Below are 19,006 nucleotides of genomic sequence, written 5' to 3'. Positions count from 1 at the left end.
ACAGGTGCAGTCTAAAGCTATAGCCAAGTGAGCTTGCGTCGATCGATCCCTCCAAAAAGCAGTTGCCACCAGCTGTCTGTATGTAGCTTCGCCACCACACGGCGATGGAGAGAATCGATCTCGAATCGACATGTCATTGATGACTTTCCCTGGCGAGCACGCAGGTATACGATCGAGACCATCTCCATCGCTCACGTACTGTACGTATCCATCGACCACCGATCATCTGACGATCATCGATGTGTTTTTCCTTCACCACCACCCACCACGTACACAACCCCACCAGCACACGAGACCATCTGATCACTTGAAGACAACGACCTGTCTCTCTCGGTCGTCTCTGATCTCCCAGCAGATGAACACCGTACCCTCCTACCAACGTACGCGAGCTTTCAACAACGAAACGAAGCAGATCACAAGAAACCAGTGGAAGCTAGCTCCAAATGGAAATCACGCGCCATTTAAAAGTGACAACACGTGTACGCACGCGTACGCGTACGTGCATCATCAACAAACTACAGCTTTAATTCTACACAACAAACCATGATGAACGATGGATGATCAAATTAACAGCTAGCTAGCTGGCTGAATCTCGAGCGCTCGATCGATGGATCATCGTCCGAGACGTCTAATAAGCCTTGGTAATTAATTGGTATCTCGATCGACTACTGGCTGCTAGCTTTAGCTCCACTAGATATATAGTTAACTAGTGTGACATCCCGATCATCGCTAGCTAGCTTTAGGAGAGAGGCGTGGCAAGAAGCAACCTGCACCCATCATGCCTCTAGCGAGCTAGCTTGCTTCTAGATTCCTCCTCCCCACTGATGATGATCGCCGAGCTTCCTCGCCGCCGCCTGGCAGAGCTCGTCCGTGCGCCACGACGACGGCCCGTAGTCGCCGTCGTGTCCGCCCATTATGGCGCCGCCGCAGCTGCTGAGGGCGGCGTTGCCACCGCCGCCCATCATCGTCACCATGGCGCCGCCGCCGGTGCAGGCCGAGTTGAGGTAGTCCAGCAGCGTGGAGTCGGGGTAGACGTCGCCGTCGGCCGGGCCCAGGTCCAGCCCGTCCAGACCGAGGCTCCCCAGCGCCGAGGAGTCGAACGCGCCGGCGCCGTCGAGGTCGGCGTAGGGGCCGTACTGGTCGACGACCCAGCTCAGTTCGGAGAAGCAGGGCACCGGCGGGAGCGCGGCGGCCGGCGTCGAGCCGGAGCAGCCGGACGTCGACGTGCTCGGGCTCGGGTCGACGGCGTAGCTCTGGTGGTGGCCGCCGTACCCGCTTCCCGGCGGCGCGCTAGTCGCGTCGTGCTGGCCGCCGTGGACCGGCGGGGAGGCGGCGCCGCCGCCCACGCCGGCGGCGATGTGCGCGGGGTGTAGCAGCGCCGCCGGATCCACCTGTTGCGCCGCGCTTGTGGCGGCCATCTTCTCGAGCAGGCGCGGCATCCAGTAGCAGCGGACGGCGTCGCGGAAGACGGCGCTGTTGGCGTCCACCCGGAGCTGCCGCGCCTGCTTCTGCACCCGCGTCCGCCAGTAGTTCTTGATCTCGTTGTCCGTCCGCCCCGGCAGGTGCTGCGCTATCCTCGACCACCTGCCCATATGCATACATGTTATTCTTTTTTTTTTGAAAAAAAGATCACAAGAATATAATAATCCACATCAGTAATGTTTTACACGCTCAAAATAATTACAAATATTAACACTTGATGCTTATTGTTCATCACTTACCTGTTTCCCCACTTGGAATGGAGCTCAAGGATGAGGAGCTGCTCCTCCGGCGTGAGATTGCCGCGCTTGATGTCAGGCTTGAGGTAGTTGAGCCACCGGAGCCGGCAGCTCTTTCCGGTCCTCTTCAACCCTGAATTGAACCAAGCAGCAGATCAAGATCAGATTGCGAGGAGATGCAAGTAATAGCTGGGAAATGGAGCCGGTGTGTGCATGGATCGAAAGAAATCAACAACGAGTTGAACTCACCGGAGCAGCGGGCGAGGAGATTCCAGCGGCCCTCGCCATGGCAAGCAATGTAGTTCATGAGGAGGTTGTCCTCCTCCAGCGTCCAGGGGCCTCTCCTGAGCTCCATCATCTCCTCCTCATGCTTGCTGCTCGTCACTGCAGCCATGGCCCCTTTCCTCTGAGACATTATTGTGGCCTGCCTCCCTGCTGCACCTTCTAAGGTGTTGGATGGTGATCCCCTGGGAGGGTGCAACCTACTTATAGATGCATATATATAGCCATGCACTAGCACTAGCAGCTACCTTAAAGTTGTGGGTGGGTGTGTAGGTGTTGGGGATTTGGAAAAGAAAAGGTGAGAGATGATCAGCTAGAAGGAGAAGAACACCAACAAGTTGAGGATTGGGGCCTAGCTGCATGCAGAGACAGAGAGAACTTATTGGTGGCTTCCCTTTTATAATGACTTGTGGCAATCATATGCAGGGATGTCTGATCAGGGGGCAGCTTCGGATCCCAAGTCCTACGACTTGAGGACTCGTAGGAGAGGGTGGTTTGGTGGCTGCCTTGGCTACCTTTACTTCTTGTGCATGGAGAAGAGAGGGGAATGAAGGAGAAGAAGGCCAAGTGTAGTGCTAGTGTGCAGCAACACACCAAAGGCAGAGAGAGAGAGAGAGAGAGAGAGAGAGAGAGAGAGAGAGAGAGAGAGAGGCTTTGTTGAAATAGTGCCCACTCTTTAGATTCTTCCCTACATGAAGCGTGTTTGACTGAACAATTTGTCACCCTTGCACTATTGGGATTAGACGAGAGAGGGGAGTGACTTGGAGAGATGGGCAAATTGTTGGATGTACACATGCTGGAGGTGAACCACGCCTCCTTCCTTTTGCACTGAATAGACTGGGATAAAGAAAGCACGAAAAATACAAACTTGCTAAATATTATTCCTTTTTTGAGGGGTCATTATTCTTTCTGATAAGATCAAAATCAATACTGCATGACACGTACGCATACATGCTACAATCGCATTTTTATTTTTATTCCTACTTCAAATCATTGTGGCATGTTTGTCCAAAGCAAACACACTTCATTCCATAGTAAGAAATACAGATGTTTCTTCACTCAAGCAGCCGCCTACTATGAGCCTATGACCGACACTGATCTGTCTTGTATCAGAACAACGTGGTGCGTAATAATTTACCGATTTAAAACAAGGAATTATCTGGCCAGAGCTTGTCTACTTCAAGCAAAGAATAAGCAATCAATCAGGGAGACTTCTGCTGGCAAAGCATATGGCTTTTGCAGCTCTGTTTTCTCAAAAAGCCAATGAAACACTGAACTTTGGAGACAGCACCCTGGGGAGTAAGCAAAGATTAGGTAGGAATGCCTGCGCAGGTTTCCTGGATAATCATATAAAATATTCGTAGAACCTAATGATTCTTGACCTAACTGTCAGGCATGCTGGTAAAAAAACAATTCAAAGGTTTAGAAGCTTGAACACACAGTGGCGGTCAAATCCTTGTGCCGCACCTATTGTGTCATCAGAAGTGGTTGTTTTGCGGCTTCGCAAGTTGCAGCCTCCTTGAATAGATTTTCTGTACAACAAATCACTCTAAAGTCTGGAGAGAAGTTCTACTTAGAGCATGCGTGACTGTATTTGAAAATATAGTCAAATGACAGGCCATTATTGCGTCATGGATGAACATTTATCCCGATGTAGATTATTTGTTTTAAGCAGCAAGCCATCTATAAAAACTGTTCGATAAAAAACAACAAGTCAACAAGAAACACACAGTAGCTGCAGTTGATTGGAAGTGAACATTTGACGCTAATTAAGGGTTTATTTGTCAGAATGGGCCGAGAAATTAGGTCTAAACCCTTTCGATTGGGTCTAATCCCTCCCTACTAAAACAAGCCCTAATTTTGCAAGACAACCTAGTTGCTAAACTGTGTGTATATATACCAAATTTAATGTTGTTGCTAGGTCATTAGCTGGTTGATTTAACATGACATATATATAAGGCATTTACTATATTTTACTCCTTCCATCCTATAAATAGTGCAATTATAGTTTTTTTTTCAGACAGATCAGTGCGATTATAAGGCATGCTCTCTTTCTTTTTTTACCAGCGTAAATCTTGGTACTACTGTAAAACTTATCTTGGACACATGATTATTAGCAGTGGCGAAGCCACATTGACTTTGCCTGGTGCACATGCACCATGGTAAAAATCAAATCTATAATAGTTAATTCAATTTTTACCATGTAAATAATATAATTTTTTTTCTATGTAATGGACAGTGCACCAGGGTCATTTCAATGCTAGCTTCGCCCCTGATTATTAGGCATATGCCAGGTAATTAAGTAGACCGCACTTGTGGGCTGTGGCCCAAGTCCTAAGATTGCACTCTTATATAATTTTTTTTAATAAGTTAGAACTGCAATTTTTTATGGGACGGATGGAGTATATACCAAAGTTGTTGGGGGGCATGAGTGTTTCAAAGTCCAGCCTGAACATGGAGCAATCGGTACGTGTGAGACACCACCCTTGAGTCTTGCATTGAGAGCTTTTGTACTTCCTTCATCCTAAAAGAGGTATTCGAAAGTGATGCATTTAGCCTACAAAATAGCAAGCATTTCGACCAAGGATAATGCGTGTGCTACAGTATTGTCTAGAAACACAGCGTACCAGGTGTACGATCAGACGGATCTGTGCTAATTTGTGGTGATCCATGGTGGTTTAGTTCCTTCAATTATTAGCTGCAAAACCTGCTGCTTTTACAACTGTCCTTGGAATAATCTATAAACTAGAACGTGCGTGATGGTACAGATCATGTAGCTAGCTAGTTGTAGATTAAATGGACCAACCTAGGTTGCTGATCGATCGAGTCCTACTCTAGCTAGGAATGCTCGCGATAATTCTAGCCAGCTGAAAGTAACAAACAACAACTAGCACGAAAGGGAGAAAAAAAATTACAATTGGTGGTCCAAAATTTTACACTTGCGTTTATTGTGTGCCGGCAATGCAAGCTTTCGCTATGGACCACGCACTACATACCGTGACCAAGGAGTTATGATCCGTATGTATCACCAAACGCTCACTCCATAATTAATACTACTAAAAAGCATTTCCATCAGCATGCACTGTAGTCTTGGTACAGGCCAGCTTACATCTTTTTTAGAATCTGAAAAAAAACGATTCTTTTTAATTTAAGAGCTTTGTTACAATGATTGTCATCAAGTACCAGAGGGTCTTTTCATGTACTTTTTCCTTAAATTTTTCATGGTTGTTGATCTATGGAAGGTAGTTTCAAAAATCCAATTAATAGCGTTAAGGGTATTTGGTCCTAGTTTTTTTTGGTACATAGTCTCATATTTTTTTTGTACCACCAGGTACTTTAGTCTATGTACTTACTACCTTGACCATCATATGATTCTGTTAGATGGACGGCTCTCATTTTTTTTCAATCATTGTAAAATTCTTAATTTAATGGTTATATAGCTTGCGCATTGTGAATTATTCATTTTTCTTTGGCATTATATATAGGTGTTGACGTGTTGTGCAGTAATTTTACGTGCAGAAATGCATTTGTGTTCACGGGTCTCATCAAAATACATCCAATTGCATTTTTTTTTGTCTGGCTCGTGCGTGGTCCTTTTTTTTGCATGGTCCTTGTTGGTTAGTTTTACGTCCTAACTGAGCCTTGATGCCACATCAATTGACATGTCACATTGGAGTGAGCAGCTCTACAAGAGTCAGTTCAGATGCATGCATGCATGTCATCTAATTAAGCATACCAGATATAAATTATGTGGAAGACCACTCTCTAGCCCTGCATTTAACCAAGCTATATATGCCTAATTGTGCAAGCAAAAACTATTCTGAAAAAACACACAGTTCCTCCAACCACAAATACAAGCCTGTTAAAACATCGGCGCTGTCTCCAACATCATACTTTGACTAGCAATGTCTATAAGAAAAGATTATGTTAGATGAAAATAGCTACACATTATGAAAGTTTTTTTAATAATGAATCTAATTAATCTTCCAATTCGTGTGCTGCCACTATATATAAATATTTTTATATTAAAAGTTAAAACTATAAAATATTGACTTAGGATAAATGTAGAAGGACTTATATTTTCGAGTGAAGGAAGAAATAAGTTTATAGGATGAATATAATGCAATTCAGCAATGGCTAATCAATTAGAAATAATTAGGCACAGCTTTGTGTGCAACTTTGCTGGCAGTTTTGAGCCCATCACGAGGAACTATCCTTTTTCTCCGGAATAAGATATCATATATAAAAAATTATTTACAAAAAATAATGGTTCCCTCATGTGCTAGTGCCTACACACATATGGATGTGTGTAGGCATGTATGGAGGGGTATGAGCGCTCTTAACAATATATATAGTTTAACTAGCAAGATGGCCCGCGCAAATATAACACGTTTGGCTAGTTTTTAATTCATATTTATGGTTTTTTTAATTCAAAGTAAATGGATGTATAGATTTTGATTTAGTCATCCCATTGTAACTTTTGTTGTAATCGTACAGTGTCGATCAAGAACTATCATATATGTTTTTTCATCATCATATTCTATAGCATATCTTTAGGGAACATGGTTTTAGAAAAGAGTACCTTATAAAAAATATATTTAAATATTTATATTTTTGTAAGGGATATATTTGTTTATTTTTGGACCAGGTGCGAACATTTTTGTTTGGGAGTTTTAGCTATGATGATAAATGAATCATAGATTTTTTTTGAAAAAAATATCTATGTGAGTGATTCGACGTGTATTACCAACACTAATATATAGAATTAAATTTAAGTTTGCACCGAAATATTAATGAGGAGTGGAGAAATCCTCTTTAGTTCTTGTTGTATCAAAGTCTCTTTTCTTTTCTTCGATCTTCGATCTCTACTTACTACAGCGCTATGTATGCATGTTTCCATATTATATGTCAGTTGCATCTTCTTTCCAAAATGAATCATGTGCCTAAGTAAAAAAAATTATTATTGTAGCTGGCAACGTGTCGCATTATCCTTTATACTCCCCACTTCCTCCTCCTCCTCTCTCTCTCTCTCTCTCTCTCTCTCTCTCTCTCTCTCTCTCTCTCTCTCTCTCTCCCTCCTCAGCTTCTCCTAAGGATCTTTATCTACTACCCAGAAGTCATCAAAGACACATCCTCATTATAGGTGGCATGCATGATAAATTTTAATGTCTGAATTGCTTTACTCTAGATCACATCATCATTCTTCTCTCCTAAATTTTATCTCTCGATCATCCATTTTATTTGCATTACAAATTCAATTCTGTATTAATTTTATTTAACCATATTTTTATTTAGCTATTTTATAAAAACAATTCATATACAAATTAACTAATAAATTTATTAATTTTATTTTTAAATTGAGCTATTTTAAAATCATATTTGGCACAAAATGTTTGTGAAATTTCATTCTTTTTTACCTCAAATTTGGTCATTTACTATTTATATTAGACCTATACTATTTATTTAATTAACTGTTATCCTTCCTAATTTGCTCCTTAATTGCTACATGATCAATTAATATTTTTTTCTATTTTTAATTCTAGAATTTATCTCTTTATTAGTCGATATGAACTCTTTGGTTAACTACTAATTTCCTTATGATTTAAATTATTAATTTAATTATTCACTAATAGTAATTCATTTTTAATAATTTTTAATTTTCGTATTTTTGAAATCCCAAATTTAGCTATTTGCTAACTGCATTCGATATTCATGAAGTTCTAATTTTTTAATTTTTCTAATTAAAATTTTATATATTTAATAATCATATTCGATATGGACTCTTTGGTCATGTCCTAATTTTTCTTAATTTTTAGTTTTGAAATTAGATATTTATTTAATCACATTTGTCATGGATTCTCAATTGAGTTTCCCTATTTTTCTAATTCCAAATTTATTTATTTACTAATCATATTTGGTATTGACTCTTTTGTAATATCTTATTTTTTTATTTCAATATTAGCTATTTATTAATCATATTTTATATGGATTCCTGAGTTAGTTTAGACTGTTAGATCTTCATAAAATCTAACAATGTAAATCCTCCTCCTTTTTAAATTAATGTAAGAATTTCTATATTCTCTCGGCGAATGTGGTGGCTTTTTTTAATACTCTTTTATTAATATAATAGATAGATGGTCGTATCATATACATAGATCCTATTTGGATGGACTAAAAATTAGTTAGGCATGTGATTATGGAGTAATCCTGGTCTAATCAAAGGCTAATGGATTCTAATTATCGCTATTATCTATACAGGTGATTTAGCAATACTATATTTAATCCTACTTAGTCCGTGCCAAATTCAAGGAGTAAAATTTAGTCCTAAGATCGAAACAAGACTATATATGGCAGAAATCTCATTTCATTTTATCTAAATATAGGTCTTGATAGATTTGTGTGACTCCTAAATGTTAAACTAATATGTGTAATCCTAAACCCGCAAGTCAATAATAGAGTGGCCCCCGACATTGTACATCTACTTGCATGTGTTAGGAAGCCGAAAGATGTCACTAGTGTATTTAATCTTCCATACATGAGACCAAAGAAGACATTGGTAAATCCTTCATGGAACATATATGGAATTACTCCCTCTGTCCCATAATATAGCAAAGTTTAGATTTTTTTCCAATTCTAATAGTAAAAATATAAAGATTGATAAAATAGAAATAATATTAGTTTTGATCAATAATGAAACCAACTATCGTAACATATAAATTTCTATTTAAAATTAATTATTTTTGAAGGACTTGTAGATTAAAGATGAAAATATATGACTTCTAAACATTGCTATATTTTAGGAGAGAGGAAACATAAAAATTAGCAAAAGACTAGCTACCCGCACTATTTGCATGGGCTGCCTTGCTAGTTCATTAGATTAGATTGGTTTTTTCATATTGTGCAAAACACTACTGTTACCAGGCCACTTGCTTGCCGTACGTGTAAGCATCTTTACGTTGATTTGACCTCACCTGAAGGGACCTTGAAACCAACACTTGGTTGCGTTCCACGGTCGACACATGGCAGCCAGGTTTTCACCCGAGCTGCTGGTTTGCTTCCTCTAATCCCTCCGAAAGCGATCGCCATTTCCCTCTCTTTTTCACTGGTGCACATGATGATAAAAGGAGAGAAGAGAGGTCTATCGCCACCATTGAATCTTTCCTCAACCCCTTTTCCATCCCCCCATGCACGGATCGGATGATACCAACGTCTTTTCCACTTGCCTCTTCCGCTCAAGTGGCTCTCTGATCGCAAGAGTCAAGCCTATGGCCATTAGGGTAGGTTACCTACACGCACACCTCGCGCGGACGACGCCGACGACGGCGACGACGACCGTGACGCCGCGGACGGCGACGGCGACCGTCGTCGATCATCGATCGGCATGTGGTCGCTCAAACGTGGCAGGAGCTGAAGTGACAAGTCCATGGACGACCGTAACTTGAACACGCCACTCTTGCTTATGTTCCACGGCCAGCCTTGCTTATTCCCAGCGAATATGTGTCGACGACGACGACTATGCACCCATACAGGGATTAAAGCCTAAGTCTGATCGCCCTGCACTTGCACACATCTCTTGACTGATATATAGCTAGATGATCATGACCACACTCCTTAATTATATTGCACCTATGCTTTTCCATCACGCATAATGCCTGAGTAATTCTGCACGTTTCCATACTGTTCCTGCTGCTGCTTGGAGAAGGAGAACCATTGTATACCATATTCAATTCAGACGTACTGAACCGGATCAGGGTTAGTGGAATCCCAGCTAGATAACTAGCTCTAGGTGCTAGGAAAAAGAGCTTGGCACAGCATCCAAATCTTAACGAGAACCAAAAAGAGAGAGCTCAAGTAGCTGGAAAAGATCGACGCCCCCTACATTTGCTAGTAGCTATGTAGAGAGTAGCTTATTCTTATTCGGACGCATCAGATGGACCTTTCTCCTGGCCATCTTGATTGGGTGTTCTATTATCAAATAGCCAGTGACCTGTTGCATACGTAAATCGCCGCCAGCAGCAGCAAGTAATCTTACCAGCAGTCCAATCAATGGAGTTTAACAATAAACTGCCGCAACACAGAGGATCGGACAACCGCCCATGAGTAAATGAAGTGATTATCCAGATAGATCGCCGTCACCTGCTGGCCACATTCCAGCTGCTTGCCTGCTTCTCTCCTCTCTCAGCTCCGCCTGTCTCGCCGGCCGGCCCGGCTCATGGCAGCGCATTCTTCTTCAGAGCCCAAATCTGTCAAACCTAGCCGGTTATTGTGCAACAATCATGAGAAGCAAAGAACATGCAGATGCATGCATGTGTAATCTCTCTTTGGACAGATATATTTTCATTTGTTTGACAGTGTCGCCTGAAAAACATAAGCATGTTTGGATGCATCCTGTTGGGATTACTGACGAGATTAGCTCCAAGTTCCCATCAGTACGTGTACGCTTGCATTGGATGGGAATGTGTCCGTAGGTTAAGTGCCAGTTGGGACTGGATTGCCGGCCAGGTACATGCATGAACATGTCGTGTACGCAAGCTGCAATTTAATAGGAAAGTAGGGGACACCGAACTGCCGAAAACTACCGTCGTCCGTACCGCATGTTGCCAAGAAAAGTATTTTGGTTAACCATCAGAAAAAGAAGAAGCAATGTTGGGAAATCTAAAAAAACTCGGCCGGGTGAGGAAAGACCGCCCCACCGGTATTAGCTTAAGAAGAAGCCTCGGCTTCTCCGACCAAGAAAATCCCCGAACCCTGGCCCCGCCCTGACACTGGGAGACGTAACCCCTGGGAACTACCTGCCTGGGCCATGTAAGGGTCCTCAGGCCGACCTGGGTCGTCTCACAACCAGTGCTTTGGCACACGGGGCCAGCGAGGGGATTTTTTTACCCTCAGCCTGAAATTTGCTCCCACGGGGAGTCGAACTCCTTTGGCGTCGGAAATTTGCCGTCGGAGTGACTAACCAACTGGGCTAGCATCCTTTGGCAATGTTGGGAAATCTAGCTTGGCACGAAATGGATAACTTTTTAATACCAGCTTCGACTGTCCTATGTTATGTCGCTCCTAGATAACCCTAGTTTATATCCACTTCCTACGAATTGCATTGTTTTCTTCTTGCCATTCTTAAAAAATATTGATAGCGCTATTGGTAGTAATTTTAAGAAGGAACCGGTCGTACCGTAATTTTGCGGGACAGTATGAAACTCTCTCGGTCCACAAATATTGTGTTTTTTAAATCTTGACTTTTTCTTGGTAAGCATATTTTAAAATAATTCTTAGGATACACTAAGGAGGAAGGTAATCGATCACCAAAAATACAGAGATGCAATAATTGATACCTGACTTTTTACCGTGAGAAATATCATTAAAAATATTAACAATGCATAAGTCTACTTCACCGATTTGAACTCTCCGAACAAGTCTCCATCACAGCGCCTCATGCTTTGCTCCTGCCTCATGCCCTCATGAGTCATGAATCATGATGTGTCGTCGAAACAAATCGCATACCGTTCAAAAAAAAAAAGAAACAAATAGCATCGGACACAGCAGCCCACAGGCCGAAACTACATTTCCCTGATGAAGCCCGTGTCCGCGTTTGTTGGGCCGCCCGGTCGTCATCGATACTCTCTTGTTGCTGTTGTTATCTGGGCCAAGCCCGGACGGCCTTTCGGGAGGCGGTTTTTCTTTTTTATATTTAAAAAAAATTAAAATTTCAAAAATATACGTCGGTTTTGGAAAATTTCAAAAATATACCCCGGTCGCCCTATGGGGGCGACAGGGCTCAAATGTAATTTTTTTTCCTTCAAATTTGCAAAGAAGTCTCTGGAGAAAAAAAATTGGGGGGCCTGTCGCCCGTTGGGGGGGCGACAGGGTCCCCGCCATTCCCTTTGTCATTTGAGCCTAAAAATTCAGAAAAAAAGAGAGGGGTGAGGAGAAGAAAAGCGGCGAAGCTCTGCCGAATTATACACCTAGATGATTTCATGCCATGATCTATAACATATGATGCTCATCGGTTTAAGATGTATTCGCATTTAGTATTGTTAATGTTGTATTATGCTTGTATGTATGTCTCGTACCAAACTTGCATTCATTGGACATGTACATAATGTCGAGTTTGAATCGTACTTAGTCGTAATGGAGCATCGAAGTATAAACATATCATCTATTGATTGTAATGGAAAATACGAGAGTGATCAGAGGCGAACGTTGAAGTGTATAAATAAGCGGTCCACAACTATCTCATTACAAATAAACATCAGAGATACAAACATCAGATATGTCTAACCACCCCAATGCGTCGGACCCTCTTAGGCCTCTGCTGGGCACGGACATGGCCCTCGGAGCTTTTAATGTCACTAGAATTTTAAAAAGCACACATGTAATTAATATAACGATAAGAAATAAGAACTAAGAAATGCATTACGTAATGTGAACCACCAAATTTTACATCATAATACAACGATAATGAAACACACATCACACATGCAGTGGCATGTCAGAACCCGTTGCAAACTACGGTAAACAGATTCCGGACTAACCTAACATGCCTTAGGTAATTTAAAAAAAAACAGAACAAACACAATGATGCAGCATGTCACTAGCACTAGGGTAGTCCTAGTAGCCGTACCCCCACGTAGCAAACTGCGTTGAGCCTTCTCCGCAGTATCCACCCATTGCAGGTGGTGCAGGCGGTGGTGCCGGAGGCGCATGGCCCTTCTTCTTGTCACAAGAGCAGTTGCAGTAAGGAATAGTGCATGGTTCATCCTGTGAACCGGCTGCATTGCTGGTATCATCATCTTCGTCGTCTTTGTTACCCTCGCTCACTTCCTCATAATGGTTCACCTTACATTCCAGATCAAAGATCTTTATCTGGAGGTACTCGATGAACTCCTGAACAGAATCAATTGGTGCAGGATCTACCCACCTAGTAAAACCACAGTTTTCTGGAGCATCGGAAGACTGCAAAACAAATTCCATGTAAGGTGTCTCATTGAAGATAAAGAAATGAAACAACCGAGTATTACCCATGCGTGTGGACATTTAAAGAAACGCCGACCGCCATCCATCCCGTCGGTGCACATCTGCACTAAGCAGTCCGCACCATGTCTGCATTTTGGCCACGGTTCTCTACGGTTATCGTATTGTCGAAGAGGAGTTTCATTGGTAAATTCACTCTTGTGCTGTGGCGGAAACTCAAACACTGGTTCCGGAAAGGAATCAGGTCCAAGAGGCCCCTCCCATATTATGGGGTCTCCCTTTCTTCCCCCTTTTCCTTTCCCAAAACCATAGTAATTCTTCCCGCTAGACCCACCTCCAGACATTGGGTATATAATGAGGTTTGGTGTTTGAGTTGTGCTGGGAGTTCACAAACTTGGGAGTATTTATAGGCGCACAAAGGTCTGATACCCGGAGTGTGGAGTGTAAATGCACCTAAAAAACCTACATGACAACACAGTGAAGAGGCTAGCTGACCTAACACTGAAAAGGCTAGATTCGATGCTCGAAATGACTACTCGATGCATCTCTGTGCATGCAGACTCACAGCACTGCATTGCTGCCGCTCGGTCGATCGCGCCTAGAAGCCGCCTTCCCCACTACACGCCACAGACCTTCGCTGTAGAATGACAGGTCCGTCGTCCTCGCCAGAGAGACTGCTTTGAAGGTGAGCTGGTGTGGTTGCCGTCTTGTCACATCTTTTTGAAATGGTGGAAGAGCACTGCTATTGGGTTGTCGTCTTTTGTCACGTATGTCTGGGCAAAGAATGGGACATTTGGGAAACCCGTGATCGCCGTGCTGAGCAGTGGCAACCTGTGATCTCGTACTCGCAGCTAGATACACTTTGGTTCCTATTTTGAGCTATTCGAGCTTTTTAGCAGCAGACCCTGATGTATTTCTTAGTTTTTAATTCTTATCGTTATATTAATGTGTGGTTTTTAGTATTCTAGTGACATGAAAAGCTCCGAAAATATTAAGGAAAAGTTTAAAGATTTCATAGACTCCCGGCTACAACTGCAAATTAATGGTAAAGGCTACAACACACAGAGTTAAGCTCTCAACTTAAAACATAAACAACTAATTGCAGTGGCATGTGCACGCGACAAGATAATTTCTTGTTGCATCTAAACCTACCATGCCTTATGGAATGTAAAATGCCGGGATTACATGGTACTACTCTACAGAGTGCACCTAGGATATTTGCCCTTCCTAATTGCTTCGGGCCCGGCTTCCTTCGCACGGCGTGCCCTCTCTCGCTTTCTCTCCCTGTCAGCTTCACGTTCGGCCGCCGCCTTACGATCCACCTCCTCCATCCTCTTGCGGATCTCTTCTTGCTCTTTGTTGCGCTTCTCCTCTTGCTGTTCCTCGTGCTTCATTCGGCGCCAACGTTCTGCAGCCCATCTTGCTTTTTGTTCCACAATGTCCTTTGCCTGCTGCAACTGCACGATGTCGAACCATTGCATAAAATCACAAAGAGGCGGATGAGACTTTGTCCAACACAAGTTAGAATCATAACTCAATGTTAGGTCATATAGAAAAATAGCGTATGTTGTCCGCTACCTTGGCCTGGTCTTTGCCATATCGCTTAGGTGGATCATATTCGTAGTTCTCACACATAAAGAACCTCATGCCGTAGTCATCTCCTAAAACCTCAGATTGCATGAACTTGCATAACGAACCGCAGAAGCACATTGGCACATCAAATCCTTTGGGTACGGTGGCTTTACACTTGCTCCACGGAATGTAGGTTGATCCTGACGAAGACATTGGCGCTATAGTGTGGTGCGCCAAATAACAAACAATAATTTAAGCAATGCACATATCGTATACCAAATCGATGCGTGAAAATATTGGTACTGATATAATTCTATTGTCTTATACTGCAATATCAATAAGGTACTATCATAATTCTATTCTAATGTATAATTATTTTATTTGAAAAAGTCTGTAATAGTACTCAAATTGTAATACTAAACTAGTGTTCTAAAGCACCAAATCTAATTCAGCTAATCTGCTAATTAAATCAAATTGTTATACAATATCAACGAAGTTATACGGAAGTTACCGGTAGATCACAAATGCAGAATTCGACAGAGCTTCGCCGCTTCCATTCTTCTCACCCCTCTCTTTTTTCTGGATTTTTTTGGATTTTTTGAGGTCAAATGAGAGGAGGGAATGAGGGGGAGGTCTTATATAGGCGGCCTGACCCGGTCGCCCGTGGGGGAGGGGGGGGGGGCGACACCCCCTGTCGCCCGCAGGAGGGGCGACCGCCCCCCTGGCGCCTGTAGGCCAGGCCCACCGGCTGGTGGTCGCCCCTGGGAGGGGCGACAGGGGCCTGTCGCCCGTTGGGGGGGCGACAGGCCTCCCAATTTTTTTTTCTCCAGGGACTTCTTTGCAAATTTGAAGGAAAAAAAATTACATTTGAGGCCTGTCGCCCCCCATAGGGCGACCGGGGTATATTTTTGAAATTTTCCAAAACCGACATATATTTTTGAAATTTTAATTTTTTTTAAATATAAAAAAGAAAAAACCGCTTTCGGGAGAGTAGCTGGCGGGCGCAAAGCAGGTTCGGGACTGGAATGATGGGTTCTCACTAAGTCACTAGGAGAGTTTGGGAAGGAGTTTTTCCTATTTTTATAATTTACTTTTTTAAAATATTTTGAGACCTATGGGTAAATAGATAGTTTTTGAGACCTATGGGTCTTTAGAAATTGCATCATAATACATTATATTGCGGAGATTTCTGTGTCTATGATTACTGTTTAATGTTTACATAATTTTTCTGTGTCTATGATTTCTGGTTTAGTCGTGGACTCTAACAGTATTTGTATGGTAGAGTTTTTATACCTATACATTGTTTGCTTTCGAGACCAGAAAATTGTATATGTGAACATAAATAATTTATCTATTTTGTTGATTGGCAATTATTTTAATTATAATAAAATCAGATCCTCTTAATTAAGTGATGCTTAATTAATGATGGTTGTATTTAAGCTCATATTGGCCTAGTCTAGAAAGGCAAAATGGCAGCCAAACCATTTTTGCTAGTAAGGCTAACATCAAAAGTGGATTTTGTTTTTTTAAAGTGATTGATTGTATTGATTGATAGAGATCACTGTTTGTATACAAGATCAAAGGAGGCCAAAGGAACATGCACCTTCGGTATGGCCCTTTCGAGAGTTGGCCCTTTCGAGAAAGGTAACCGCCTAATTAATCTAATTAACTATTACAGAAATTGATCACTAATCTATTTCTTCATAACACTCACTACGAGAGTTTGGGAAGGAGTTTTTCCTATTTTTATAATTTACTTTTTAAAATATTTTGAATGTTGTTTTAACATTTTGCAAGAATAAACTCTTGTTGCCATATGAGAGGGGATCCAAATCCAATAAATCGCCCCCTTATAAGTCGGCGATTGCGACCCATAGGGGTCCCCACTGCACCTCTACACCGGGCTATATATGAGAAAATTGCCTATTTGACACCAGAAAAGATCAAGTTTGCTCATTTAGCACCGGAAGATCAAAACTTGCCTATATGTCTCCATTTGAAAATTTTGCTGACGATTTGACACTCCGTCCACTTCTGTTAGTTTTTGCTGTTATAGGTGTGGGCCCGGCTGCACCAAATGACCAAACGACCAAGGCAGCGTGCGGCCGGCACGGATGCGCGGCACCGGCACCCGGGAGTGACTGGTGTTTGTGGCAGTAGGCGAAGGTGGCCGGCGACACGGAGACGAACTTCGGCGTCGAGGCCGGCGGAACGATGACGGCGGCGTGCAGCGCCTGCTCGTGATGCCGGGGCAGGGAAACGGTGCTGGGCCACGACGGAGTGGCGGATGAGAGGCGCGAGGTGACCGGAGACGAGACGTCGGGTGCGGCCGGCGGCGACGAGGTGGCTGTGGAAGGGCTTGGCGCCACGGCGTGCATCGCACCAGCGATGGCGTGCAGGGCACGTGCTTGGTTCGAGGTTGGCCATGGTGGCCTTTACTCCCGAATGTTTTGGTGGTTTACTCGCTGCTTGCTGAACGCCCGGCCGCTGGGGCCTGACCACGCGAGGGGAAACAGAGAGAGGGAAGGGTGTCAGCTGTTGTTCTGGACCCACAGCCGCCATTGCCGAGCTCAAGCTCGAGCTTCGCCCTTGAGAAATTAGCCCAAACCACGGCGCCGCAGTTCGACTCCCCATGGGGATAGCACCTCATGAACCCCCTCTGCCCATCACACACTCCAGCAGGCCGCGCCCCTCGCGCTGGGTGCTCTCCCACCGCATTCCCCCGGTCACGTACCCTGCCGCGGAAGCCACCGCGCCGGCCCCGCAAGACAGTAGGCCGTGATACGCTCGAGCGCGCCTACGCAAGACACCCTTCGGCCGCCGCCGCCGGCGGCGGCCGTGGGAGCCGCGCCGCCGGGCAGGAACCCCTTCTCCCCACGCGCAAGCATCAGCCATGGCCGTGGAGAGAAGAAGAAAGGTCGTTTTGCAACAAGACCCTACAATTTCTTTCTTTTATGTGTATCCTTTCATGTGTGTCTTTGGTCCTTTTGTAAAAAATCCCTTGGAAAGAATCCACCTTTACACTTAAACCCAGCCCGAGTGGCCTCTTGGTCCTGGCAGCCCCTGTTTCTTCGTGTGTGGCCCAAAGGGCATTTTGGTCATTTGGCGCAGCCGGGGGCACACCTATAACAACAGAAACTAACAAAAATGGACAAAGTGTCAAATGAGCAACAAAATTTTTAAATGTGGACATATAGGCAAGTTTTAATCTTCCCGTGTCAAATGAGCAAACTCCATCTTTTCTAGTGTAAAATAGTCAATTTTCTCACTATATATCCCATATGGATCGTGATTTCATTGGGGGCCCATATATCATTCTAATACCAGTTAACTTCTGAATGGATACTCCCAAGTCAAAAATGTTCAACTTGGTAGTTCTGAACCAAACGCCAATGTTTCAGAATTATCTGACCTCCTAAATTGCAAAATAAAAAAGAAATGAGAAAACATGCCAGGATATCCAATATTTGAGGAGTTACCTTCTCATGGGTTCCCCTTTCAGTTTAGGTAGAGAATTGAGCCGATCTAGATAGGAGAAGGTGAGCCGCCATGGGTGAGCTTGGTCCCGGCATCGGAGGGCGGAGGAACACGGCCGCACCAATGCCGGTGGCGTGGCCGCGCATAGGAGTCCAGCCAATAGTAATCTCATGCAAAGCTAGGCCCCACCACAGACTTTTCAAAATTTCACTCACGCAAAGGAAAGTGGCCGGGAAACTTGCACAAGCTGCATGCAGATGTGGGACCCACGACCACAAGCATGCACTCCCTTTCACAAAGTTGAAAGAAGACGCATGCAGCCATCCTCAATTGTCACGAACGGGGACTAAAGGTCCCTCACAAGTGAATTCAAAAGGAAAGCATCAAAGATTTTATCATATTTGTTGTGTAGATGAGGTAGCAAACAATCTGCCCATGATGCCAAAGGTTCTGAGTTTGAATCTCACGCACCACAAAAGATTCCTCGCGACTTTTTTTTTTGTTCTCGAGAGAGGACTTTAGTCCCGATTGCGTAGCCCGGGACTAAAAGCCGGAACTTTAAGTTTTGGATCCACAGTCTTGGTTGAAAACGGGACTAAAGCTTGTTCTTAATCGGGATTAAAGCCCACCTATCTACTAGTGGTCCTAGAACATGCATCAATACACCAAGCAGTTGTCAATCACTCATCTCTCTAGAGTGGCCACACCCGGTCTCTCAATTATGTTGTTTTTTTACATTACCATGTATGTACAAAGTTTTCTAGTATAACACAGATATATATTCACATAATTTTGAGACAAGTAATTTGGTAACGGATTAAACTTTTGTCAGTTCAATGAACAGATACTATTATTGCCTCCCACAATTGGTAGTCCTAGACACTGAACTGATGCGCATTCTGAATTTTGAAGTGATGACTGTTATCCCAACAGTGATGCTCTGTAGGGACGGGAGGTGAGCTAGGGCCAGGCAGCCAGCTCGTCGA

At 43.4% G+C, this 19,006-nt stretch overlaps 1 protein-coding gene across 1 annotated transcript; it reads right to left on the bottom strand.

Moving 5' to 3' along the window:
• Window positions 1-434: 434 nt before the first annotated feature.
• LOC120706125 (transcription factor MYB62-like) lies at window positions 435-2,358 on the bottom strand. Its single transcript, XM_039990697.1, has 3 exons — window positions 1,968-2,358; window positions 1,722-1,851; window positions 435-1,584 (listed from the first exon to the last, which is right to left on the bottom strand). Exons 1-3 carry the CDS (start codon window positions 2,131-2,133, stop codon window positions 804-806), a joined length of 1,077 nt encoding a protein of 358 aa, XP_039846631.1. The 5' UTR covers window positions 2,134-2,358; the 3' UTR covers window positions 435-803.
• Between the last annotated feature and the right edge of the window lie 16,648 nt (window positions 2,359-19,006).

Source organism: Panicum virgatum, chromosome 5K (assembly GCF_016808335.1).
Source record: "Panicum virgatum strain AP13 chromosome 5K, P.virgatum_v5, whole genome shotgun sequence".
NCBI classification, from domain to species: Eukaryota; Viridiplantae; Streptophyta; class Magnoliopsida; order Poales; family Poaceae; genus Panicum; species Panicum virgatum.
This window is presented reverse-complemented; position numbering and strand designations above follow the sequence as displayed.